General features: G+C 38.1%; 1 protein-coding gene across 3 annotated transcripts in view; it reads right to left on the bottom strand.

Annotated features, from left to right (window-relative positions):
• Positions 1-27,631, bottom strand: part of TEX10 (testis expressed 10) — a 63,868-nt gene that overhangs the window by 8,479 nt on the left and 27,758 nt on the right. For all 3 annotated transcript variants that reach the window (XM_082619690.1, XM_082619689.1, XM_082619691.1), the window contains 3 exons: positions 24,235-24,323; positions 22,579-22,712; positions 20-100 (listed from right to left, as the gene is read on the bottom strand). In XM_082619690.1, coding sequence (XP_082475816.1) covers positions 20-100; positions 22,579-22,712; positions 24,235-24,323 — 304 coding nt within the window. The remainder of the gene's footprint in view (positions 1-19; positions 101-22,578; positions 22,713-24,234; positions 24,324-27,631) is intronic.

The raw sequence follows: 27,631 nt of genomic DNA on the forward strand, positions 1-27,631 counted from the left end.
AAATTTTAAGTATACTTACCAAATGCTTACTGATGCCACTTTGCAGGATGTCAAAGCTTTGGCTTCGGGCAGGGATAACCAATAAATTGTGACAAACTGTCTGTCAGAAAAGGAGAAAACCAATACCAAATCAGAACATTTTAAGTCAGAAACAAGTTCAATAGTTTTTTTTAAAAATCTACTTGCTCTATATACTAAAAGGAAACTTAACAAAAAGTGACTTTAAAGATGCAAATGTCAAACAAGCCTCATATAAATGGTCCAGTTTTCCAAATAATTCATTAAACATGTTCATTAAACATTTATTGAGCACTGAGCTAGGCCTATTAGGTGCTATGCATAGGAATGAAAGAAAGAGAAACTCTTGTCTCACAGCCCTCAAGGAGCTTACAATCTACCAAGGCAGAGACTACATTTCTATTAAGTAAGTGCTACAATTGGAGATCTCAGTGACATGAACAAAGGGCAGACAAAAGCCTTTCTCCCATTTGGTGGAAAAATATAACACTGAAAAAAACTTATAATTCAGAAAATACGAATACCACGTTCAAATTAATTATAATGCTGCCTCTTATTCCCTAAAGATAAAAGGAAAATAGTCTATAGGAAAAGAAGAAAAGTATGAATGAGGTGGGAATCAAATCTCTAGTATTTTTCATTTTCTAAGTTCTCAAGAAAACAAGAAGAGGGAAGGACAGCATCAAGTCCTTCAAAGAATCACAACACAACTCCAGAAGCTGATGGAATTCAGTACCAAAAATCAAGTATGCAGAAAAATCCCATGGAAGGATAAAGGTAAGACTGGTGGAAAGAATAGCACTCTAGGAAGAGAATGAATAGTCAAGATAAATTCAAGAGGACTGTCAGTCCTCAAAAAATCAACAGCTCTATGCATTATGTCTCTATAAAACCTCTTGTAGAGTGACCACCCAGAGTTTTCACATGGCAATTATCTTTTTTTTTTTTTTTTTTGCGGTACGTGGGCCTCTCACTGTTGTGGCCTCTCCCGTTGTGGAGCACAGGCTCCGGACGCGCAGGCTCAGCCGCCATGGCTCACGGGCCCAGCCGCTCCGCGGCATGTGGGACCCTCCCGGACCGGGTCACGAACCCGTGTCCCCTGCATCGGCAGGCGGACTCTCAACCACTGCGCCACCAGGGGAGCCCACAATTGTCTTATCTTTTAAACCTATAGGTAACAACAGAAACAACATACTTCCAATGCCATCTTTCTACTTCAAAATGAGTGTAATGAATATTTTCACTCATAAATGATAAATCATATTTGAAAGGCCCATTCGATAACAAATGATCACTCAATCCCTTCCTTTCTGCCTCTCCTCCCCTTCCTGAACAATTCAGTTCTAAAGACACTGCATGAGGCGAAGCTAGACATCACCACTAGAGTGGGTGGGAGAGCTTCAGTGGCCCAGAGCAGGCTACCCATTAACAAATGGAGGCACACTGTCCCCAATAGTTGGAGTTCAAATGTGATAAGGAAGATGCCTGCATGGGAAAGGGGTGGTACCAAAAGGAGACTGATTACAGGCAAAGTAACTGATGAAGTAGGTAAATATATTAAGCAAAATGGAAGTCAGGTTTCTCACCATCAGAAAAGGCAGGTACAAGAGGAAAAGGAGACAGCTAGAATGAACCCAGGGGTGTTGCATTCCTGATTTCTGTTCACTGATAGGGCATGGGAACAGCAACAGCTAATAGCAATGACCACACCTAAGAGTCCAGAAGCTGGTTTCTAAAATCCATTCTCCACTTAAAGGAAAACTGGGCTTCTTAAAGAAATACCTGATTGCAGGGCTGGGACAGGGAAAATACAACAGGAATCTGTAACAATTTGTGGTACAAGAAAGTAAGGAAGTAAGCTGACCCTTGAACAATGTAGGGGGGAGTGGGTAGGGGTGCCGACACTCCATGCAATCGAAAATCTGCGTGTATCACTTCATAGTCGGCCCTCCATATCTGAGGTTCCTCATATCTGCAGATTCAACCAACCATGCGTCATGTAGTACTGTAGTATTTACTACTGAAATAAATCTCCAAATAAGTGGGCCTGCAGAGCTCAAACCTATGTTGTTCAAGGGTCAACTGTACTCAGAGAAAAATGAGGATGTATCAAAAGAACAAAGAAGCCAGCTTTCAGGAGGTAACCATGGCAAACATGAGAGTATCAAAATTAATAAGGATAGTAAGGAATTTTAACCCACTGGAAAATACAGGAAACCATACTAACAAAAATAAATAAATGAATAAATTCGAAGACCAAAAAGGAATGGGATATTTACATTGTTTCAAAGTATCTCCTCATAAAATATTATTAATAACAAAGGGGAAGAAATAAAGAGTGGGGAACATGGACAGATACCACTTAAGTGATCAAAGTGAACATCTAATGGGACAAATCAAAACCATGCACCACCTGACAGGATGCAATCAGAAAACCACAGCATCACTCATGTCATATTCCTGCCAAATTTGTATAACCTGATCTAACCATGAGAAAATAAATTAAACCTGAATTGAGAGAAATTTTACAAAATAACCATCCTGTGTTCTTCAAAAGTGTCAACGTCGACGAAAGACAAGGACAGACTGAGGAACTATTCCAGATTTTGAAAAAGACTAAACAGACATTACAACTAAATGCAATGAATCATTTCAGATGGATCCTTTAAAGTACATTATTGGGACAACTAGCAAAACACAAGTAAAGTCTGAGGATTAGATGACAGTAATATACCAATGTTAATTTCCTGATTCTGATGACTATATTGTGTTTACGTAATGGAATGGTCTTGTTTAAGACAAATACAGGACTTCCGGGTAAGATGGCGGAAGAGTAAGACACGGAGATCACCTTCCTCCCCACGGATACACCAGAAATAGCTACACGTGGAACAACTCCTACAGAACACCTACTGAACGCTGGCAGAAGACCCCAGACCTCCCAAAAGGCAAGAAACTCCCCACATACCTGGGTAGGGCAAAGCGGAGAGATCCCCACACAGAGGATCAGTGCCGAGCGGCACTCACCAGCCCGAGAGGCTTGTCTGCTCGCCCGCCGGGGCGCGCAGCGCTGGAAGCTGAGGCTCGGGCTTCGGTCAGAGCGCAGGGAGAGGACTGGGGCTGGCGGCGAGAACTCAGCCTAAAGGGGGCTAATGTGCCACAGCTAGCCGGGAGGGAGTCCGGGAAAACTCTGGAGCTGCCGAAGAGGCAAGAGAATTTTTCTTCCCTCTTGGTTTCCTGGTGCGCGAGGAGAGGGGATTAAGAGCGCTGCTTAAAGGGGCTCCACAGACGGGCGCGAGTCGCGACTGAAAGCGCGGAGCCCACTGACGGGCGTGGGATGCTGGGGCTGCTGCTGCCGCCGCCAAGAAGCCTGTGTGCAAGCGCAGGTCACTGCCCACACCGCCCTTCCGGGAGCCTGTGCAGCCCGCCACTGCCGGGGTCCCGGGATCCAGGGGCGGCTTCCCTGGGAGAACGCACGGCGCGCCTCGGGCTGGGGCAACGTCACGCCGACCTCTGCCGCTGCAGGCTCGCCCCACACTCCGTGCCCCTCCCTCCCGCCCGGCCTGAGTGAGCCAGAGTCCCCGAAGAGGCTGCTCCTTTAACCCTGTCCTGTCTGAGCGAAGAACAGACGCCCTCCGGCAACCTACACGCAGAGGCGGGGCCAAATCCAAAGCTGAGACCCAGGAGCTGTGAGAACAAAGAAGAGAAAGGGAAACCTCTCCCAGCAGCCTCAGAAGCAGCGGATTAAAGCTCCACAATCAACTTGATGTACCCTGCATCTGTGGAATACATGAATAGACAACACATCATCCCAAATTGAGGAGCCAGGAGTCAGTGCTGTGCCTCTGAGGTGGGAGAGCCAACTTCAGGACACTGGTCCACAAGAGACCTCCCAGCTCCACATAATATCAAACGGCAAAAATCTTCCAGAGATCTCCATCTCAACACCAGCACCCAGATTCACTCAACGACCAGCAAGCTACAGTGCTGGACACCCTACGCCAAACAACTAGCAAGACAGGAACACAACGCCACCCATTAGCAGAGAGGTGGCCTAAAATCATAAAAAGTCCACAGACACCCCAAAACACACCACCAGACGTGGACCTGCCCACCAGAAAGACAAGATCCAGCCTCATCCACCAGAACACAGGCACTAGTCCCCTCCACCAGGAAGCCTACACAACCCACTAAACCAACCTTAGCCACTGGGGACAGACACCAAAAACAACGGGAACTATGAACCTGCAGCCTGCAAAAAGGAGACCCCAAACACAGTAACATAAGCAAAATGAGAAGACAGAAAAACACACAGCAGGAGAAGGAGCAAGATAAAAACCCACCAGATCTAACAAATGAAGAGGTAATAGGCAGTCTACCTGAAAAAGAATTCAGAATAATGATGGTAAAGATGACCCAAGATTCTATTTCCCAGATCCCAAATCTTGGAAATAGAATAGACAAAATGCAAGAAACAGTTAACAAGGACCTAGAACTAAAGATGAATCAAGCATCGATTAAAAACACAATACATGAAATAAAAAATACTCTAGATGGGATCAATAGCAGAATAACTGAGGCAGAAGAACGGATAAGTGAGGTGGAAGATAAAATAGTGGAAATAACTGCTGCAGAGCAAAATAAAGAAAAAAGAATGAAAAGAACAGAGGACAGTCTCAGAGACCTCTGGGACAACATTAAACGCACCAACATTCGAATTATAGGGGTTCCAGAAGAAGAAGAGAAAAAGAAAGGGACTGAGAAAATATTTGAAGAGATTATAGTTGAAAACTTCCCTAATATGGGAAAGGAAATAGTTAATCAAGTCCAGGAGGCACAGAGAGTCCCATACAGAATAAATCCAAGGAGAAATACGCCAAGACACATATTAATCAAACTGTCAAAAATTAAACACAAAGAAATCATATTAAAAGCAGCAAGGCAAAAACAACAAATAACACACAAGGGAATCCCCATCAGGATAACAGCTGATCTCTCAGCAGAAACTCTACAAGCCAGAAGGGAGTGGCAGGACATAAAAAGTGATGAAGGAGAAAAACCTGCAACCAAGATTACTCTACCCAGCAAGGATCTCATTCAGATTTGATGGAGAAATTAAAACGTTTACAGACAAGCAAAAGCTGAGAGAGTTCAGCACCACCAAACCAGCTTTACAACAAATGCTAAAGGAACTTCACCAGGCAAGAAACACAACAGAAGGAAAAGACCTACAATAACGAACCCAAAACAATTAAGAAAATGGGAATAGGAACATACATATCGATAATTACCTTAAATGTAAATGGACTAAATGCTCCCACCAAAAGATACAGATTGGCTGAATGGATACAAAAACAAGACCCATATATATGCTGTCTACAAGAGACCCACTTCAGACCTAGAGACACATACAGACTGAAAGTAAGGGGATGGAAAAAGATATTCCTTGCAAATGGAAACCAAAAGAAAGCTGGAGTAGCAATTCTCATATCAGACAAAATAGACTTTAAAATAAAGACTACTAGAAGAGACAAAGAAGGACACTACATTATGATCAAGGGATCGATCCAAGAAGAAGATATAACAATTGTAAATATTTATGCACCAAACATAGGAGCACCTCAATACATAAGGCAAATACTAACAGCCATAAAAGGGGAAATCGACAGTAACACAATCATAGTAGGGGATTTTAACACCCCACTTTCACCAATGGACAGATCATCCAAAATGAAAATAAATAAGGAAACACAAGCTTTAAATGCTACATTAAACAAGATGGACTTAATTGATATTTATAGGACATTCCATCCAAAAACAACAGAATACACATTTTTCTCAAGTGCTCATGGAACATTCTCCAGGATAGATCATATCTTGGGTCACAAATCAAGCCTTCGTAAATTTAAGAAAATTGAAATTGTATCAAGTATCTTTTCCGACCACAATGCTATGAGACTAGATATCAATTACAGGAAAAGAGCTGTAAAAAATACAAACACATGGAGGCTAAACAATACACTACTTAATAACGAAGTGATCACTGAAGAAATCAAAGAGGAAATTAAAAAATACCTAGAAACAAATGACAATGGAGACACGACGACCCAAAACCTATGGGATGCAACAAAAGCAGTTCTAAGGGGGAAGTTTATAGCAATACAATCCCACCTTAAGAAACAGGAAACATCTCGAATAAACAACCTAACCTTGCACCTAAAGCAATTAGAGAAAGAAGAACAAAAACATCCCAAAGTTAGCAGAAGGAAAGAAATCATAAAAATCAGATCAGAAATAAATGAAAAAGAAATGAAGGAAACGATAGCAAAGATCAATAAAACTAAAAGCTGGTTCTTTGAGAAGATAAACAAAATTGATAAACCATTAGCCAGACTCATCAAGAAAAAAAGGGAGAAGACTCAAATCAATAGAATTAGAAATGAAAAAGGAGAAGTAACAACTGACACTGTAGAAATACAAAAGATCATGAGAGATTACTATAAGCAACTCTATGCCAATAAAATGGACAACCTGGAAGAAATGGACAAATTCTTAGAAATGCACAACCTGCCGAGACTGAACCAGGAAGAAATAGAAAATATGAACAGACCAATCACAAGCACTGAAATTGAAACTGTGATAAAAAATCTTCCAACAAACAAAAGCCCAGGACCAGATGGCTTCACAGGCGAATTCTATCAAGCATTTAGAGAAGAGCTAACACCTATCCTTCTGAAACTCTTCCAAAATATAGCAGAGGGAGGAACACTCCCAAACTCATTCTACGAGGCCACCATCACCTTGATACCAAAACCAGACAAGGATGTCACAAAGAAAGAAAACTACAGGCCAATATCACTGATGAACATAGATGCAAAAATCCTCAACAAAATACTAGCAAACAGAATCCCACAGCACATTAAAAGGATCATACACCATGATCAAGTGGGGTTTATTCCAGGAATGCAAGGATTCTTCAATATACGCAAATCAATCAACGTGATACACCATATTAACAAATTGAAGAAGAAAAGCCATATGATCATCTCAATAGATGCAGAGAAAGCTTTTGACAAAATTCAACACCCATTTATGATAAAAACCCTGCAGAAAGTAGGCATAGAGGGAACTTTCCTCAACATAATAAAGGCCATATATGACAAACCCACAGCCAGCATCGTCCTCAATGGTGAAAAACTGAAACCATTTCCACTAAGATCAGGAACAAGACAAGGTTGCCCACTCTCACCACTCTTATTCAACCTAGTTTTGGAAGTTTTAGCCACAGCAATCAGAGAAGAAAAGGAAATAAAAGGAATCCAAATTGGAAAAGAAGAAGTAAAGCTGTCACTGTTTGCAGATGACATGATACTATACATAGAGAATCCTAAAGATGCTACCAGAAAACTACTAGAGTTAATCAATGAATTTGGTAAAGTTGCAGGATACAAAATTAATGCACAGAAATCTCTGGCATTCCTATATACTAATGATGAAAAATCTGAAAGTGAAATCAAGGAAACACTCCCATTTACCACTGCAACAAAAAGAATAAAATATCTAGGAATAAACCTACCTAAGGAGACAAAAGACCTGTATGCAGAAAATTATAAGACACTGATGAAAGAAATTAAAGATGATACAAATAGATGGAGAGATGTACCATGTTCTTGGATTGGAAGAATCAACATTGTGAAAATGACTCTACTACCCAAAGCAATCTACAGATTCAATGCAATCCCTATCAAACTACCACTGGCATTTTTCACAGAACTAGAGCAAAAAGTTTCACAATTTGTATGGAAACACAAAAGACCCCGAATAGCCAAAGCAATCTTGAGAACGAAAAATGGAGCTGGAGGAATCAGGCTCCCTGACTTCAGACTATACTACAAAGCTACAGTAATCAAGACAGTATGGTACTGGCACAAAAACAGAAAGATAGATCAATGGAACAGGATAGAAAGCCCAGAGTTAAACCCACGGACATATGGTCACCTTATCTTTGATAAAGGAGGCAGGAATGTACAGTGGAGAAAGGACAGTCTCTTCAATAAGTGGTGCTGGGAAAACTGGATAGGGACATGTAAAAGTATGAGATTAGATCACTCCCTAACACCATACACAAAAATAAGCTCAAAATGGATTAAAGACCTAAATGTAAGGCCAGACACTATCAAACTCTTAGAGGAAAACATAAGCAGAACACTCTATGACATAAATCACAGCAAGATCCTTTTTGACCCACCTCCTAGAGAAATGGAAATAAAGACAAAAATAAGCACATGGGACCTAATGAAACTTAAAAGCTTTTGCACAGCAAAGGAAACCATAAACAAGACCAAAAGACAACCCTCAGAATGGGAGAAAATATTTGCAAATGAAGCAACTGACAAAGGATTAATCTCCAAAATTTATAAGCAGCTCATGCAGCTCAATAACAAAAAAACAAACAACCCAATCCAAAAATGGGCAGAAGACGTAAATAGACATTTCTCCACAGAAGATATACAGAGTGCCAACAAACACATTAAAGGATGCTCAACATCTTTACTCATTAGAGAAATGCAAATCAAAACTACAATGAGATATCATCTCACACCAGTCAGAATGGCCATCATCAAAAAATCTAGAAACAATAAATGCTGGAGAGGGTGCGGAAAAAAGGGAACACTCTTGCACTGCTGGTGGGAATGTGAATTGGTACAGCCACTATGGAGAACGGTATGGAGGTTCCTTAAAAAACTACAAATAGAACTACCATATGACCCAGCAATCCCACTACTGGGCATATACCCTGAGAAAACCATAATTCAAAAAGAGACATGTACCAAAATGTTCATAGCAGCCCTATTTACAATAGCCCGGAGATGGAAACAACCTAAGTGTCCATCATCGGATGAATGGATAAAGAAGATGTGGCACATATATACAATGGAATATTACTCAGCCATAAAAAGAAATGAAATTGAGCTATTTGTAATGAGGTGGATAGACCTAGAGTCTGTCATACAGAGTGAAGTAAGTCAGAAAGAGAAAGACAAATACTGTATGCTAACACATATATATGGAATTTAAGAAAAAAAAATGTCATGAAGAACACAGGGGTAAGACAGGAATAAAGACACAGACCTACTAGAGAATGGACTTGAGGATATGGGGAGGGGGAAGGGTAAGCTGTGACAAAGTGAAAGACTGGCATGGACATATATACTCTACCAATCGTAAGGTAGATAGCTAGTGGGAAGCAGCCGCATAGCACAGGGAGATCAGCTCGGTGCTTTGTGACCGCCTGGAGGGGTGGGATAGGGAGGGTGGGAGGGAGACGCAAAAGGGAGGGGATATGGAAACATGTATATGTATAACTGATTAAATTTGTTATAAAGCAAAAAATTAAAAAAAATTAAAATTAAAAAAAATAGTAATAATAAAAAAAAGACAAATACAGGCATACCCCAGATATTGTGGGTTCAGTTCCAGACCACTGCGATAACATAAATACAGCAATAAAGCAAATATCACAATAAAGCAAGTCGCACAAATTTTTTTGGTTTCCCAGTGCATATAAAAGATGTTTATACTATACTGTAGTCCATTTCATGTACAAGAGCATTGTCTATAAAAACAATGTACATATCTTAATTTTAAAATATTCCATTGCTAAAAAATGCTAACCATCATCTGAGCCTTCAGTGAGTCATAATCTTTGTGATAGTGCAGGGTCCTGCCTTGATGGTGATGGCTGCTGACTGATCAGGGTGGTGACTATTGAAGGCTGAGGTGGCTGTGGACATTTCTTTTAAAATAAGACAACAATAAAAGTTGCCACATAGATTGACTCTTCCTTCCAACAGCACTTTACCCAAAATGGAACTTCTTTCAAAATTGGAGTCAATCTTCTCAAACCCTGTCACTGCTTTATCAACTAAGTTTATGTAATATTCTAAATCCTTTGCTGTCATTTCAACAATCTTCACATCTTCACCAGGAGTAGATTCCATCTCAAGAAACTACTTTCTCTGCTTATCCATTGGAAGCAACTCCTCATCCATTATAAGTTTTATCATGACATATCTACAATAAAAGTCACATCTTCAGGCTCCACTTCTAATTCTAGTTCTCTTGCTATTTCCACATCTGCAGTTATTTCCTCCACTGAAGTCTTGAATACGCCTCAAAATCATGAGGGTTGGGATCAACTTCTTCCAAACTCCTCTTAATGATGATATTTTGACCTCTTGCCATGAATCACAAATGATCTTAATGGCATCTAGAATGATGAATCCTTTCCAGAAAGTTTCCAATTTACTTCGCTCAGATACATCAGAGGAATCACTATCTATGGCAGCTATAGCTTTACGAAATGTGTTTCTTATATAATACGACTTGAAGGTCTAAATGACTCCTTGATCCATGGACTGCAGAAAGGATGTGTGTGAGCAGGCATGAAAAAAACAATAATCTCATTGTACATCTCCATGAAAGTTCTAGGGTGACCAGGTGCACTGTCAATGAGTAGTTAATATTTTGAAAGTAATCTTTTTTTCTGTGCAGAAGATATCAACAGTGGGCTTAAAATAATCAGTAAACCATGTTGTAAACAGAAGTGCTGTCATCCAGGCTTTGTTGTTTCATTTACAGAACACAAGCAGAGAAGATTTAGCATAATTCCTTTTTTTTTTAACTGTTTTTTTTTCTGCTCACTTCTCTTTTTTAAAAATATTTACTTATTTATATTTTATTTTTGGCTGCATTGGGTCTTCGCTGCTTCGCACAGGCTTTCTCTAATTGCAGCGAACAGGGGCTACTCTTCACTGCGGTGTGCGGGCTTCTCATTGTGGTGGCATCTCTTGTGGCAGATCACAGGCTCTAGAGCGCAGGCTCAGTAGTTGTGGTATATGGACTTGGTTGTTCCGCGGCAATGTGGGATCTTCCCGGACCAGGGCTCGAACCCATGTCCCCTGCATTGGCAGGCGGATTCTAACCACTGCACCACCAGAGAAGTCCATAATTCTTAAGGGCGCTAGGACTTTCAGAACAGTAAATGAGTGTTGGCTTCAACTTAAAGTTACCAGCTGCATTAGCCCCTAACAAGTCAGCATGACCTTTGAAGCTTCGAAACCAGGCACTGACTTCTCCTCTCTTATCTATGAAAGTCCTAGATGGCAACTCCTTCCAATATAAAGCTGTTTTGTCTACACTGAAAACCTCTGTTTAGTGTAGCCACCTTCAATAATATCTTAGCTAGATCTTCTGGATAATTTGCTGCAACTTCTCCATCAGCTGCTTCATCTTACACTTTTAATGTTATGCAGACAGCTCTTTTCCTTAAACCTCATGAACCAACCTCAGCTACCTTCAAACTTTTCTTCTGCAGCTTCCTCACCTCTCTCAGCCTTCATAGAATCAAAGAGAGTTAGGGCTTTGCTCTAGATTTGGCTTAAGGGAATGTTGTAGGTGGTCTGATATTCTATCCAGACCACTCAAACTTTCTCCATGTCATCAATAAGGCTGTTTCACTTTCTTATCATTCCTGTGTTCACTGAAATAGCACTTTTAATTTCAGGAACTTTTCTTTTGCATTCACAACTTGGCTAACTGGCAGAGAGGTCTAGTTTTCAGCCTATCTTGGCTTTAAACATGCCTTCCTCACTAAGCTTATAATCATTTCTAGCTTTTGATTTAAAGTAAGAGTTGTGCAACTCTTCCTTTCACTCGAACACACCTATAGGCCACTGTAGGGTTATTAATTGGCCTAATGGCAGTATTGTGTTTCAGGGAACAGGGAGAGAGATGAGGGACGGCTGGTTGGTGGAACAGTCAGAACACACACATTTATTAAGTTCACCGTCTCATGTGGGCATGGTTCGTGATGCCCCAAAACAATTACAATAGTAATGTCAAAGATCACTGATCACAGATCACCATAAGAAATATAGTAACAATGAAAAAGTTTGAAATATTGCAAAAAAATACCAAAATGTGACACAGAGACATGAAGTGTACAAATGCTGTTGGAAAAATGAACACCAACAGACATCCTCGATGCAGGGTTGCCACAAATCTTCAGTTTGTAAAAAACAGAGTATCTGCAAAATGCTTTAAAACAAAGTATGCCTGTATGCTGAAGTATGAGGTACAGGCATTCTGTCAAATAGTCTAAGAAAACAGAAGTTCTTTGTCCTGTAGTTATAATTTTTCTCTAAGTTTGAAAATGTTTCAAAGTAAAAGTAGGTAAAAATATAAGGGCTTCCCTGGTGGCGCAGTGGTTGAGAGTCCACCTGCCGATGCTAGGGGACACAGGTTCGTGTCCCAGTCCGGGAAGATCCCACATGCCGCGGAGCGGCTGGGCCCGTGAGCCATGGCCGCTGAGCCTGCGCGTCCGGAGCCTGTGCTCCGCAACGCAAGAGGCCACAACAGTGAGAGGCACGCGTACGGCAAAAAAAAAAAAAAAATATATATATATATATATAAACACATAGATGTATACACACACATAAACATACACAAATACAGGCAATCCTCACTTCTGCAATTACAGTGTTAACAAAAACTTGCATACTTCAGAACCCTGACCTCACATTGCATAATTCCAGAACAGGCATGCTAATTTAGTATAATGTGGAAATTAAGGGTTTTTTAAAAATATAAAACTTCATTTTTCTTGAGAAGGTTCTGTACATTTAATTTCTACACTGAAGTATTTTCTACCTAATTTTATCAGGAAATAAACAGAAATGTCATGCACCTAACACTTTTTATAAAATCATTTTATTGCTATATTAAAATGTTGAAAAGAGCAAGTAAAAGAAAGAAATTATTAAAATACTAAAATTCAGATTTAGAGATTCTTTCACTTCCCAATAAAATTACATCACAGAATATATTTACAGAATGAAAATTTCCATACACTCACACTACAAAACAGGGCTCAATTGTTCTAAGAAAGTGTCAAATTTACCTCTGGCAGATTACATTTTACCTTTCCCCTGTTGGCCATGTCTCAACTATTATCAATGAATAATAAAAACGGTAAGAAAGAGATAGACAACCTGCCATTATTCTGGGGCTCTTTCCTTACCCCAGTATTTCTTTACGTACATGCTTTGTGGGGGCAACAAACTCACTTCAACCAAGCTGCCTCTAAAGACCACCCAAGAGTTCCCTAGTATTGGAAGCATGTTTGTGTTCAGAGTCCTTTTGTGCCCCACTTGCTTTTTCCTATTATCCTAACTGCTTAATTACCATGGCTTTGTAATAGATATTTGATAGTACAAGCCCTCTGGCTTTATTTTTATTCAACACTTTCTTGTTATTCTTGTTCCTCTGTATTTCAATATAAATTTTAGGATCACCTTTTCAATTTCCACAAAAACATTTGCTCTGATTTTGATCTGGATTACACTGAATCTGTACTATACATTAATTTAGAGAGAGCTATTATTTGTACAATATTGGAGTCTCCCAATCCATGAACATTATATATCCCTGCATGTATTTAGGTCATCTTTAATATCTCTCAGTAATGTTTTATGGTTTTCAATGTTTTCAGAGGTCCTCAGCAATTGTTTTGTGAAATTCTCCTTTAATCTATATTCATGTTATGTATGTGTGTGTCCCCATTACTAAGGTACAGCCTTTAAGAGTCTGCAATGAGGGGCTCCCCTGGTGGCACACTGGTTAAGAATCCGCCTGCCAATGCAGGGGACAAGGGTTCAATCCCTGGTCCGGGAAGATCCCATATGCCGCAGAGCAACTAAGCCCGTGTGCCACGACTACTTAGTCTACTCTCTAGAGCCACAACTACTGAAGCCCGAGTGCCTAGAGCCCGTGCTCCACAACAAGAGAAGCCACCGCAATGAGAAGCCCGTGCACCACAACAAAGAGTAGCCCCCGCTCGCTACAACTAGAGAAAGCCCACACACAGCAACAAAGACCCAATGCAGCCAAAAACAAATAAATAAATAAAAAGAAAAAAAAAGAGTCTGCAATGAGAGCTTATGTGTACACTGAAGACCCAACCCACTTCCAGGCCAGGAACTTAAACTAATCATTGTTTCCTTAGGACCATGAGTCACAGAGGTTACTGGCTTAGCTTTTAAGCCCCTCTGCTTTTGCAGCTTAAGAATTTGGGAAATGCTGGAGGGGATCAGGCCCCTCAGAGGCCTCTTGAGTCTCCTATTTTCTCAATTCAGCTCAGCAAGATGGTCAAAAGATTGAATGGATTCTCTGTCCTCCAAGAGAGGCCATTTGACAAAGCCAAATTCTTATCCTCTTTGCCTGAGAGACAGCTCCAGTCTCCTCAGATATGTTGATGAATAAAAGCTGTACATGCACAAGGTGATGAAATTCCACATGGCCAAAGAAGCAGCAGAGTTGTGAGCAAAAGAATTCCCAAAGCTCAAACAGGGAAGAGAGATGTTTGAGTTCTAACCAGCCAGCATGGAGTGCTCCATAGAACAACCAGGTCATTCAGATGATACTCAGAAAGAGAACCTATTAATAGTAGGGCTAAATTAGCACTAGGGCAGGAGTTAGCAAACTTTTTCTATAAAAGGCCAAAGAGTAAATAAATATTTTAGGCTTTGCAGGTCACATACAGATTCTGCCACATATTCTTGGTTTTTTTTCTGTTTTAACAACTGTCAAAAAAATGTAAACAGGGACTTCCCTGGTGGTCCAGTGGGTAAGACTCCACACTCCTAATGCAAGAGGCCTGGGTTCAATCCCTGGTCAGGGAAGTAGATCCTGCATGCATGCCACAACTAAGAGTTCACCTGCCACAACTAAAAAAGATGCTGCATGCCACAACTAAGACCCGGCACAGCCTGGATGGATGGATAGATGGATGGATGGATGGATGGATGGATGGATAGATAGATGGATGGATAGATAGATAGATAGATAGATAAATAAATAAATATATATATATATTTTTTAAAGTAAACCCTGCTCTTAGCTCAAGGATGGCACAAAAATAGGGCCACCAAGATTTGGCCTACAGGCTGTAGTTTGCTGATCCTTGCCTTAGTAAAGGTTACTTGCTCTGATAAACCACCCCAACAAAATTTAAAAACAAGACACTAAAGGATAAAGGTGATAACTCAAGTATCTTGACTACCTGCCAGAACAAAGCAAAACACTCTTTAAAAAACAACAAAATCCACCATATAAAATTTCCATTGTCCAATATATACTCAAAAACTACCATACATGGTAAAAACATGAAAATGTGCCACATAACCAGGGGAATCAAACCATAACCAAGCAATCAAAAGAGATGACGGAATTAGCAGGCAAGAACTTTAAAACAACTATTACAAATATATTCAAGTAGTTAAAGAAAAATGAATGTAAGAGAAACAGAAGATGAACCAAAAAAGTTGAGATTAAAAAACCCATTATCAGACACAGACCTACTAGAGAATGGACTTGAGGATATGGAGAGGGGGAAGGGTAAGTTGGGACAAAATGAGAGAGTAGCATGGACATATACACACTACCAAATGTAAAACAGATAGCCAGTGGGAAGCAGCCGCATAGCACAGGGAGATCAGCTGGGGGCTCTGTGACCACCTAGAGGGGTGGGATAGGGAGGATGGGAGGGAGGGAGATGCAAGAGGGAAGAGATATGGGGATATATGTATATGTATAACTGATTCACTTTGTTATAAAGCAGAAACTAACACACCACTGTAAAGCAATTATACTTCAATAAATATGTTAAAATAAAAAAAAACCCATTATCTAAAATTTAAAATTCATTGGGCGGTCTTTGTTCACAGATCACATGGTCATCTTTGTAGAAAATCTGAAACAATCAACAGAAAAAAATCCTGGAACTAATAAGCAATTATAGCAAGGTTGCAGGACACAGCATTAATATATAAAAGTCAAACCACTTCCCTAAATATCAGCAATGAACAAACGAAATTTGAAATTAAAAACATAATATGATTTACATTAGCACCCCCAAAAATGAAATATTTAGGTATAAACCTAATAAAATATATATATGGCCTATATGAAGAAAACTAAAAAACTCTGATGAACAAAATCAAAGAACTAAATAAATGGAGGATATTCCAAGTTCACGGATAGGAAGACTCAATATTGTCAAGATGTCAGTTCTTCCCAACATGATCTATACATTCAACATAAATCCAACCAAAATCTTACCAAGTCATCTTGTGGAGATCCATGAACTGATTCTAAAGTTTATACAAAGAGGCAAAAGACCCAGAATAGCCAATATATATTGGAGGAGAAGAACAATTTGAAGGACTGACACTAACCAATTTCAAAAATTACTAAAAAGCTACAGTAATCAAAACAGTGTGCTACTGGCAAAAGGATAAATAAATACATGGAACAGAAAGAGACCCACACAGTCAACTGATCTCTGACAATGGAGCAAAGATTGTTTCAACAAATGGTACTGTAATAACTGGACATCCATATGTAAAAAAAAATGAATCTAGACACAGACCTTCAACCCTTCACAAAAATTAACTCAAAATGGATCCCAACAGACCTAAATGTAAAACACAAAACTATAAAACTCTTAGAAGATAACAAAGGAGGAAAAATGTAGATGACCCTGAGTATGATGACTTTTTAGATACAACACTAAAGGCACAATGCATGAATGAAATAACTGATAAGTTGGATGTCATTAAAATTTTAAACTTTTGTTTTGTGAAAGACAATGTCAAGAGTCTGAAAGGATAAACCACAGATTAGGAAAAAACCCAAAATATTCAAAGAACTCTTAAAATCCAACAATAAGAAAATAACCTAATTTTAAAATCAGCCAAAGACCATAACAAACACCTCACCAAAGAAGACACATGGCAAATAAGCATATGAAAAAACATTCCACATCATATGTTATCAGGGGAATGCAAATTAAAACAATTATGAGATACCACTACACACCTATTAGAATGACCAAAATCTGGAACACTGACAATACCAAATACTAGCAAGGATGTGGGGCAACAGAAACTCTCATTTACTGCTTGGTGAAAATACAAAATGGTACAGCACTTTGGAAATATGTTTGGTGGTTTTTTACAATATTAAATACACTCTTACCATATGATCCAGCAACTGCTCTCCTTAGTATTTAACCAAAGGAGTTGAAACCTTATGTCTACACAAAAACCTACACACAGATATTTACAGCAGCTTTATTCACAACTGCCAAAATTTGAAAGTAATCAAGATGTCCTTCAGTAGGTAAATGGATAAACTGATATAACCAGACAATGGAATATAATTCAGTGCTAAAAGGAAATGAGCTATGAAGTCATGAAAACACATGGAGGAACCTTAAATAAATATTACTAAGTGAAAAAAAATATTTGACTAAGCAAATAATTCCTCCTGCTATCTTCCTAACATCATTCAAATGTATTTTGTAAATTATACTCTTCCTGGAATTATTAAAATAATCTAATTCTGATTCTAGTTACAGCTGTCACTTAATCTATTCCTGATAAATTGTCACACTTGTAACTTTTTTTTTTTTTTTTTTTTTTTTTTGCGGTATGCGGGCCTCTCACTGTTGTGGCCTCTCCCGTTCCGGAGCACAGGCTCCGGATGCGCAGGCTCAGCGGCCATGGCTCACGGGCCCAGCCGCTCCGCGGCATATGGGATCCTCCCGGACCGGGGCACGAACCCGTATCCCCTGCATCGGCAGGCGGACTCTCAACCACTGCGCCACCAGGGAGGCCCTGTTCTTTTTCTCAGTTTAAAATTGCACAATGTTAGTGAAATGTTTAGACAAGTAACCTTATGAAGGAAGAAGTGTAGGTTAAAATAAATGTAACATTATATAATTTTGTGTTGTCTCTGCAAATAGTTTAAAAATAAAAGAGAACAAAATTACTCATTTGACATTTCAAAGCACTGAAAAAAAAGGTATTAATATAATCAAACTGCTGGAAAAAATGTGATAAAAGGAAAAATCTTTAAAACTTGTAAAAAAAAAAAAGCATGTAGAGAAAAAAAACACATTACATACAGAGAAACAAAAATAAGAAAAACCTCACACATCATTACACACTACATTATGGCATGAAGCGGTACAGTATAGAAGGTAGGCTGTATTAACTTGAAGAGCAAATGGTTAAAAACATAAGAGGCAAAGCTAACGTGACAAAAGAGATAAAAATGGAATGATAAAAATACTGAAACTATGAAAAAAAATACTGAAACTATGAAAAACAACCAATCGATATCTGATTACAATGGAATGCTACACAGCAATGAAAAAGAATGAACTCCTTACACATTAACATGGGTATCTTAGTATACTGAATGAAAAAAAAGGAAATTACTAAAAAATATTTCACTTTTAAAAAGTTCAATAGGGCTTCCCTGGTGGCGCAGTGGTTGAGAGTCCGCCTGCCGATGCAGGGGACATGGGTTCGTGCCCCGGTCCGGGAAGATCCCACATGCCATGGAGCAGCTGGGCCCGTGAGCCATGGCCGCTGAGCCTGCGCGTCCGGAGCCTGTGCTCCGCAACGGGAGAGGCCACAATGGTGAGAGGCCAGTGTACCGCAAAAAAAAAAAAAAAAAAAAAAAAAAAAAAAAAGTTCAATAACATGTAAAACTAAACAATATGATTTGGAGTTACATGCTAATATGGTAAAACTATAAAGGAGCAAGAGTATGATAAAATTTAAGACAGTGTTACTCTAAAGGGAGAGGGGAAAAGCACATAGGGGTTTCAAAAATAATGAAAAATATTCTATTTCTTAAACTAGATTAATGTTTTATTATTATCATTCAGAATTTAGTTAAAAAATAACTTATAAAACCATTCAAAATTTTATAAATCATAAATAAAATTAACCTTAAAACCTTTCATTGGCTCTGGAATAGATATCTCCATTTGGAAACAGTATCTCTGTCTAGAGATTCCTTTTCCCTTTGTGATCTTTCCCTGTTAATTACTATTTCCATCACTAACGGCAAGGTCATACAATTCTTTCAGAAGAAATGATCGCAAATATACTAAGTGTGGAACTTCCCTGGTGGCATGGTGGTTAAGAATCCGCCTGCCAATGCAGGGGACAGGGGTTCGAGCCCTAGTCCAGGAAGATCCCACATGCCACGGAGCAACTAAGCCCATGCGCCACAACTACTGAGACTGTGCTCTAGAGCCCATGAGCCACTACTGAGCCCGCGTGCCACAACTACTGAAGCCCATGTGCCTAGAGCCCGTGCTCCGCAACAAGAGAAGCCACTGCAGTGAAAAGCCTGTGCACCGCAGCAAAGAGTAGCCCCCGCTCGCCACAACTAGAGAAAGCCCACGCACAGCAACAAAGACCCGATGCAGCCAAAAATAATTAATTAATTAATTAATTAAATATTAAGAAAGTTAAAATATATATATATATACACTAAGTGAAAACTGCAAGATCCAAATCAGTGTACAGAGTATGTTATTTCTATAAAAGGAGAAAACTAAAAGAATACATGTAACCATTTGTGATGACACAGAAGTTACCTAAAAGAATACATTTAGATGAGGTATCACCTAACACCAGTCAGAATGGCCATCATCAAAAAACCTAGAAACGATAAATGCTGGAGAGGATGTGAAGGAAACCCTTACACACTGTTGGTGGGAACGTAAATTGGTACAGCCACTATGGAGAACAATATGGGGGTTCCTCAAAAAACTAAAAACAAAACTACCATATGACCCAGCAATACCACTCCTGGGCACATAGCTGGAGAAAGCCATAATTCAAAAAGATACACGCACCCCAATGTTCACTGCAGCACTATTTACAATAGCCAAGACACAGAAGCAACCTAAATGTCCATCAACAGAGGAATGGATAAAGAAGATGTGGTACATGTATACAATGGAATATTACTTAACCATAAAAAGGAATGAAATTTACAGAGACATGGATAGACCTAGAGACTGTCATACAGAGTGAACTAAGTCAGAAAAACAAATATATAATATTGCTTTATGTGGAATCTAGAAAAATGGTACAGATGAACTTATTGGCAAAGCAGAAACAGAGACACGGATGTAGAGAACAAACTTAGGGATATCAAGGTGGGGAGGGAGGGTGGGATGAACTGGGAGATTGAGATTGACATATATACACTACTGTGTATAAACTAGATAACTAATGAGAACCTACTGTATAGCACAGGGAACTCTACTCAATGCTCTGTGGTGACCTAAATGGGAAGGAAATCTAAAAAAGAGGGGTTATATGTATACGTATAACTGATTCACTTTACTGTACAGCAGAAACTAACACAACACTGTAAAGCAACTATACTCCAATAAAAATTTTTTTTAAAAAGACTACATTTAGAAACTAGGGAGGGAAAACGGATGGCTGGGAGATAGGGAATGGAGGAACACTTTTTACTATTATCCTTCTATTCTTCTAAATTGTACTTTGTGATAATACCTACTCCAAAAACAAAAAATTAGAAAAATAAATTTTTATACTAAGGCTGTCAAAAACTATATATTTCAAATAATTTCACATGAAGAGGCCAACTTAAATATGGCAAATTTTATCCAAAATAAAACTGAAATCTTCACTTAAGAACTTCAAAAACTAAACCCAAAACTTTCAGATTTTTCCTAATATATGTCTTAACATTTCAAAGACAGCAACCTTGAAGTTTAATACATGTTCTTGCCAAATGTACACTCAGAAATACAACTGATCACATTTTCATGACAACTGTGTCTTGGCTTTACACAGATAATGTAATTGTCAGAGAAAGATTAATGGAGTTGTCTAAGTTACCAAACTAGACACTAACAAATCTATGCCGGGAATCTGGGGCCCACTTATCCCCATACAATGGTTTTTCCAATACAGCATGATACAGTTTAAAAACATTAGAAACAGTCTGTCCTACAAAACAACTACCAATACTACTGTTGGCAAACCTAAACTTCCCAATCTAGTATTCAAGGCCTCAATCTCAGTCTTTCTTAGCTCTCTTCACTTACTATGGATTAATATAAAATTTCAGATATTAAATAATTAGGTTGGTTACCCAATTCATTATTTTTCACTTTTTTAAATCCACTATTTTTTGAGAGCCTGTATATGTTCATATATATAGGCACCAGGGTAATAAAAAGAACAAAGTGTCATTGGCATGACTTAAGTATTGTGATCAGAGTCAAACAAAACCATGAGAGAAATGTGTTAAACATCTACAAAAGGTATAGCCCTAAGGGACAGGAAGAACATGAAGAGTATTCAGGAACAGAATGAAAGAAGTAGTAAATAGATCAGTTGATTGTAATAAAATCAATTGGTATAGCAACAAAACAGATGTAGGTTCTAGAGACTACCTTGTTGAGAACACTGACAAAGCGGTTTTAAAAATAAAAAAGGCTTATGGCCTAGCAATTAGGAGTTACAAGAAAAGAATAGTCAGTGTCCTAACCAGAAACCTTCTGAATCATTAAAAAAAAACTGGCCAGCAGAGAACATAACCTCAGAACTTGCAAGGTTCAAACCAAAATTATTTGGCATGACACAATGGCATTCCTACCGGGCAAGTACCTTTCCAATGCAAGGAAAGAAACTGAAGAAATAAACAACAGAAATTAACTAATAGATACATGTTTTTAGAGACTCAAATCCTTAGTATTAACAGTTAGGATGTTTTTACATATTTAGTTTACATATTTGTAACACAGAAGACAATTTTGACTATTAGGGTAAAAGATCAGCCCTGTAATTCCAATTTAAAACATATCAATAATTAATTTAGACTTGTGGTTTTAATTTGAATTTCACTACAAACAGTACCAAAACTTAAAGATATTAAGATTTATCATACTTATATAAATTTATTAGATATTTAAGATTTACTGTAACATTTGTGAAGGTTTGTCAAAAAACTGTACTTGACTAATAGTGAATATATTAAGTTATTTAAACAGTTTTAAAGTTTTAAATAGTTTGTAAAAGGAATAAAATATAATCAAAGTCTCCCTTTAAAATGATTGCTTAAATTTACTATATTTATCTAAAAAATAAGATTTGTAAGTTGAACTTAAAAATTCAAGGAGAAATTAGGGTTTAAAATTTAACTCTGATAAACTACATACTAATTCTTAAAACCAAAGGAAATTCCAAATAATCTTTTCTGATTAGAAAAACCCACCTTCAGGATACCAAATCCTACCCTATTATTCATCCTTCAATACCTAAGTCAAATTCTTCCTTTTCTATGAAGCCTTTCCTCTTTTCCATAGATGGATCCATCCTTTCTTCCCTATGCTAGAAAAAATAAATTTGTCTCTATAGTTCAAACTGCTAATTTATTCTATTGTATTGGCATAACTTATAATGAAAATACTCTTTTAGAAACATACATCTCCTATCCAAGGATCACAAGCACTTTCAGAACATGGATTGTGTTTTATACTACTCTGAATCTCTGAAAGCATCTTACACAAGGCAACCCTAACATACAGCAACTGTTGGTGGTTGATTAACTGAATTCCAATAATTATGAGTTTCTTTTAAGATGGACAATTACCTCTGTTACGTCCCAATGGTGTAAAAATTGATCCAAGTCAGTAAGGTAAAGCAGCACAGGGGAAAGCTGCGTCTGGATGACATGAGGAACTCCTCGAAGGCTCTGAAGCCAAGTCAGCTCCTCTTTTGAAAATCCTAATTTGGGTATAAAGAAAGCCAATAAATAAATAAATAAAGCACAAGGCAAGTGACATTCTTTTTTTTTTTTTTTTTTTTTGCGGTACGCGGGCCTCTCACTGTTGTGGCCTCTCCCATTGCAGAGCACAGGCTCAGCGGCCATGGCTCAAGGGCCCAGCCACTCCGTGGCATGTAGGATCTTCCCGGACCGGGGCACGAACCCATGTCCCCTGCATCGGCAGGTGGACTCTCAACCGCTGCGCCACCAGGGAAGCCCGTGACATTCTTTATTAATTTTTTAAAAACAGATGACATGTATCTTCAAGTTAAATTCTTCTTTAAGTTACCTGTATCCTCTGAATTTCTGTATTTCATGTGTAGTAGTTTTAAAAATGAAATGTTAGCAATGTAATGTAGTAAAATTCATATAATTATGTTCACAAAGGATGTAACCTGACTCAACCTGTAATACAGCAAGAAACAGGTTTTACCCCTAATATTGGGGGCATTACCACCTTTACTTAAATAACTGTGAAAGGCATAATCGTTCTAATTAATGGTAGGTTTAATAAAGCTACTGAACAAGTAAAATAATATACTCATTCATACATATACCAAACTCTATTATTCTCTTACATAATAGCCCTTCGAATGTTTTAAAACTACTCCATCCCTCCTAAGTCTTTTTTTTTCGATAATGCAGTTCCTTCAACCATACCTTACATAATAAAATTTCTGATTCTCTTACCACCTCTATTACACTTGGCCTGACCTATACAGACAACTTGCCAAAGTCCCTCCTGAAAGATAGCTCTTGGAATGATCAGAATACTTGCAATGTGGTCTGACCCTAGCTACCTGCTTTGATGGTTTCAGATCACTATATTTCCATGAACATGCCCTAGAGAGTCATCATCTAGTTTGGAAGCCACACCCCACTACTGATTCCTAATGAGTTTCCTAAAACCACTAAACCTTTTGACTAGTACTACTATTAAAACATAAAGCCTTCACCTCCAACTCAAATGTGTACATCCAAAACGATCAAATAAACGTGTAGGAGTCTACTTTTATCTTTTATATAATATTTATCTTGCTAGATTCAGCTCCTTATCAGAACCTGTCGAGTTTTTTTTGGATTCTGACTTAACATATTAAGTCTCCAAATTTCAAGTCTTCAGAAAATTTCAAAGATTCTCATCTTCATCATCCAAGTACAAAACAAAAATACTGAGACAGTACATCATTTAAAACAATAGTAATAATACTTAGAAATCAAACTTATAACATTTCTAGACTCATTTTACTAATTTTGCTTTGAGGTCAATGGAATGCAAAAAATGGCTAATTGAAATCTGATATTCTTCCTATCATGTTAAACATTTCAAACATGTTTAAAATGGATATTCTGTGCATCAACTTTTTGAAGTATGCAATGGGGTTCAAAACTTAGAGCCAAACAGGTATGAGAGTAAATCTCAGGAGAATCTTCATACTAGGCTTTTTTCCTTTCCTTAACTTGGCAGATCAATGTGGTTACCTGTAAGTGTTGAAAATAAGAAGCTGAAATAGTCCACATCACTCATCAACCAGTCTTTAACTGAAGACTTCCATCCAGAAAATGATGATCTATAATAAACAATGGGAGAACTATTACGAGAAGTGACCACTTGAAGACTCAAGAATAAAGCACAGTATATATAACCATTTTTCTTTATTGAAAACAAGTCTAATTTAATAGCTTAAACAAAATCCACAGTATGTGTTAACTTTAAATATAAGGGTTCAAGTACCACAATATGGAAAATGTAACTTCTAACTTACTTATATTTATGTAAAGTTTCACTGAAAAGCGTAATTGGTCCACAAATATCTTACAAACTTAAAAAATTTTCCACACCACTTGAAAATCAGACTCAAGGAGCCAAGATAAAGTTTTGCTTTTCAGTAGTACGTTCAGCTGCTATGTATTTACTGCTTGATTTTTATAAAGTCTTACCTTGCTTACGTAAATGAGTTAAGTTTAAACAAGTTCCTGCTTCCTACCTAAGCAACAGTGTATTAATTAGGCAAAGAATACTTCAATTTAAAGCCACTCTAAGATAACTATGTGTTCCTATTCTTTTCAAAGTTGTAACTAGGTCTACTTCACAATATTGTGGCTGAAGTACTGGTAGGGGACTCCAGGGAATAGCTGAATGTACAGCAGCTTCTCATTAAATGAGGATTATCTGGTTCTTGCTATAAGATCAGTTTTTAGTGACTCCTTTAAAAACTCTCTTCAAGGTAAGTCTAAGAAGGAAGAGAGCAAATGTCAACCATGGATATAGCCAAAAAAAGAAAAAAAAAGCTGAGAATGATCAGATCCAACAAGCTGAAACTACAAATTTTTATCACAGAAATCTGAATAAATGTCACACAAAATTAGGAATTTATAATTCAACTAGAAGCACTAAAATTTTTTTACCTATGAAATAATTGTATTTATTATTAACATTCTTAAAAGTTGGGGAGTTCAAAATAATGGAAACACTCTTCTGATTATCGTTCCCACAATAAGCAAAGGACTATGGAGGCAATATCACAAGCTAGGGGTCTATAAAACATCAGAGATGCTCAATGGAAAGGAGTACAAAATGATGATTAGAAAACAAACTAATATCCTCTTGAACCCAGTGAAAACTGTGCCATCCAGTGGCTAAAGGGGGTAGGAAATCCATTTAAGAGTCTAGTTTGGACAAAAGACAAGCAATACATCACACTGTCCTTAAAATGATGATGAATATATATACTGTGCAAGCCAGAACACTTCTGAGAGTAAAAGGGGATGCTATTACTAAACGTGCTGGGACAAAAGAAGTAAACCAGAACCGTTCCTGGCAGTCCAGCTCACATATTCACTCTACTTAAAAACCAAGCCAGGGGCTTCCCTGGTGGCGCAGTGGTTGAGAGTCCGCCTGCCGATGCAGGGGACACGGGTTCGTGCCCCGGTCTGGGAAGATCCCACGTGCCATGGAGTGGCTGGGCCCGTGAGCCATGGCCGCCTGCGCGTCCAGAGCCTGTGCTCCGCAATGGGAGAGGCCACAACAGTGAGAGGCCCACGTACCACATGCATGCACGCACGCACACGCACACACACACACACACACACACACACACAAACCAAGCCAAATTTCTTAGTCCAAGAAGTTCTCCCTTCTCTGATATTTTTATCTCACAGTGTAGATTACCTTTCCACATTTATGTCTTATGTTCCCCAACCCAGCTGTAAATAAACTAGGAGCAGAGAGGATAAGGAATGAGTAAAGGCCAGTAGAACAACACAGATGGGGGGGAAAATCAAACTCAAAAAAGCTCTAAGTAGATGGTAAAAAAAGGTAGGAGCAGGAATTCTAAGTACACTTTTTAAAAGATAAAATGAACACCAACGGTATTTTAGCTGATGAGTTTTTCACACATGGAACACACTGATATTCTTTGCTGGTAACCTGCTCTTCAAGTCTCTCAGATAGAGACAGCAGAATATCAGAACTACAGTACCTGAAGTGAACTAGATCTCACAGTCCAATTAATGTAACGGATGAAAATCAGAAATGATTAAAGGAACATTTCAGGAAAATTAATCTGGCAACAGTGCACAAAACAGATGGGACTAAGAAGCAAGACTACTTGCTGTAATAGTACAGGTGGGAGATAATGAAAAAGCTGGTTAGTTTATAGTCATGATCAGGGACAGAAAGGGATATTTTGAAGAGAAAACTAAACATATGAAATAACCCAGGTTATTTCTAAGGAAATATTCTTAAATTCTAAATCTAGGAAAGGTGATACAATAATAATGCCACTGGCCTGAGAAAGTTGAAAAGTCCCAATTTTGTTTTATTTTTTAAGAGAGATTAATTTGAATAGGAACAATACATCTACAGAAAGAGAAGTCTAGTAACAGACTCTGTGCAAATACTAAAAAGCAAAATTTAACTCAGTGGACTTTTAACTACAATGACATTCTGCTCTTAATAATTATAAACCCCTATGACCATTATTTATAAATTAACAGATTTTCTCAATACTCACCACAAATCCACAAAAAGAAAAAAGTAAAAAAAACTTTTGAAAAAATCCTTGACAAAAGTTATTAAGCATAAGTCAATCATAACTGATAAAGATATTAAATATAGCTTCCAAAGAGAATCAATTTCAAGAAGTGTTCAAAAGGTGCTTTTAAATGAATGTTAAAACAGAACCAACCTCCAGTAGTTATATCAAAGGAACAGTGCCCTCCACTGGAAGTTTTATTAACTTGAAACCACTTAAGTTATAAGAAAATAAATAATATTTCTTTAAAGGCCTAGCATTAAATGCTGCACTAGACAAAGAGCAGGGCTTTGGTTTTTTTGTTTTGTTTTGTTTTTTAATTTCTAAGAAAGGAAAACATGGGAAACTAATAAATGTTTAGAGTACTTCAAATTAAGACCAAGTCTTTCTTTAATGCACATGAACACAGAAATAAACCTTGAATTTTCACATACAAACAACACATTGCAAACAGCTCTCTTTTTCTAAAAGGAAATGTTATCAGTTACGAAGCACACTCTGGGTGACAACATTCAAACGTATGTCCTATACTGGTATGAAGAGACTGGCAAACAAAGCTAAAGAAAATCTACTAATAATGTGAGCTACTCCTATTGAACTGGGATAGGGGATCTGTACAAGAAGCCACAAGGAAGCTAGTCTTTAAATTTTCAGTTCTGCCTAAAACCGTATCAGACCCTGTCCATAGGCCACTATCAGTAACAAATATTGCTGAATACTAAAGTACCATACCTGATACAGACATGAAATTTTTAAGAATATTTTAAACACTCGCAATACGAGTGTTATAAAACCTTTCAGAGTAAAATGGTACCGTCACTATGGAAAACAGTATGGCAGTT

The sequence above is a fragment of the Mesoplodon mirus genome (assembly GCF_964341445.2).
Source record: "Mesoplodon mirus genome assembly, chromosome: 1".
Taxonomy (NCBI): domain Eukaryota; kingdom Metazoa; phylum Chordata; class Mammalia; order Artiodactyla; family Ziphiidae; genus Mesoplodon; species Mesoplodon mirus.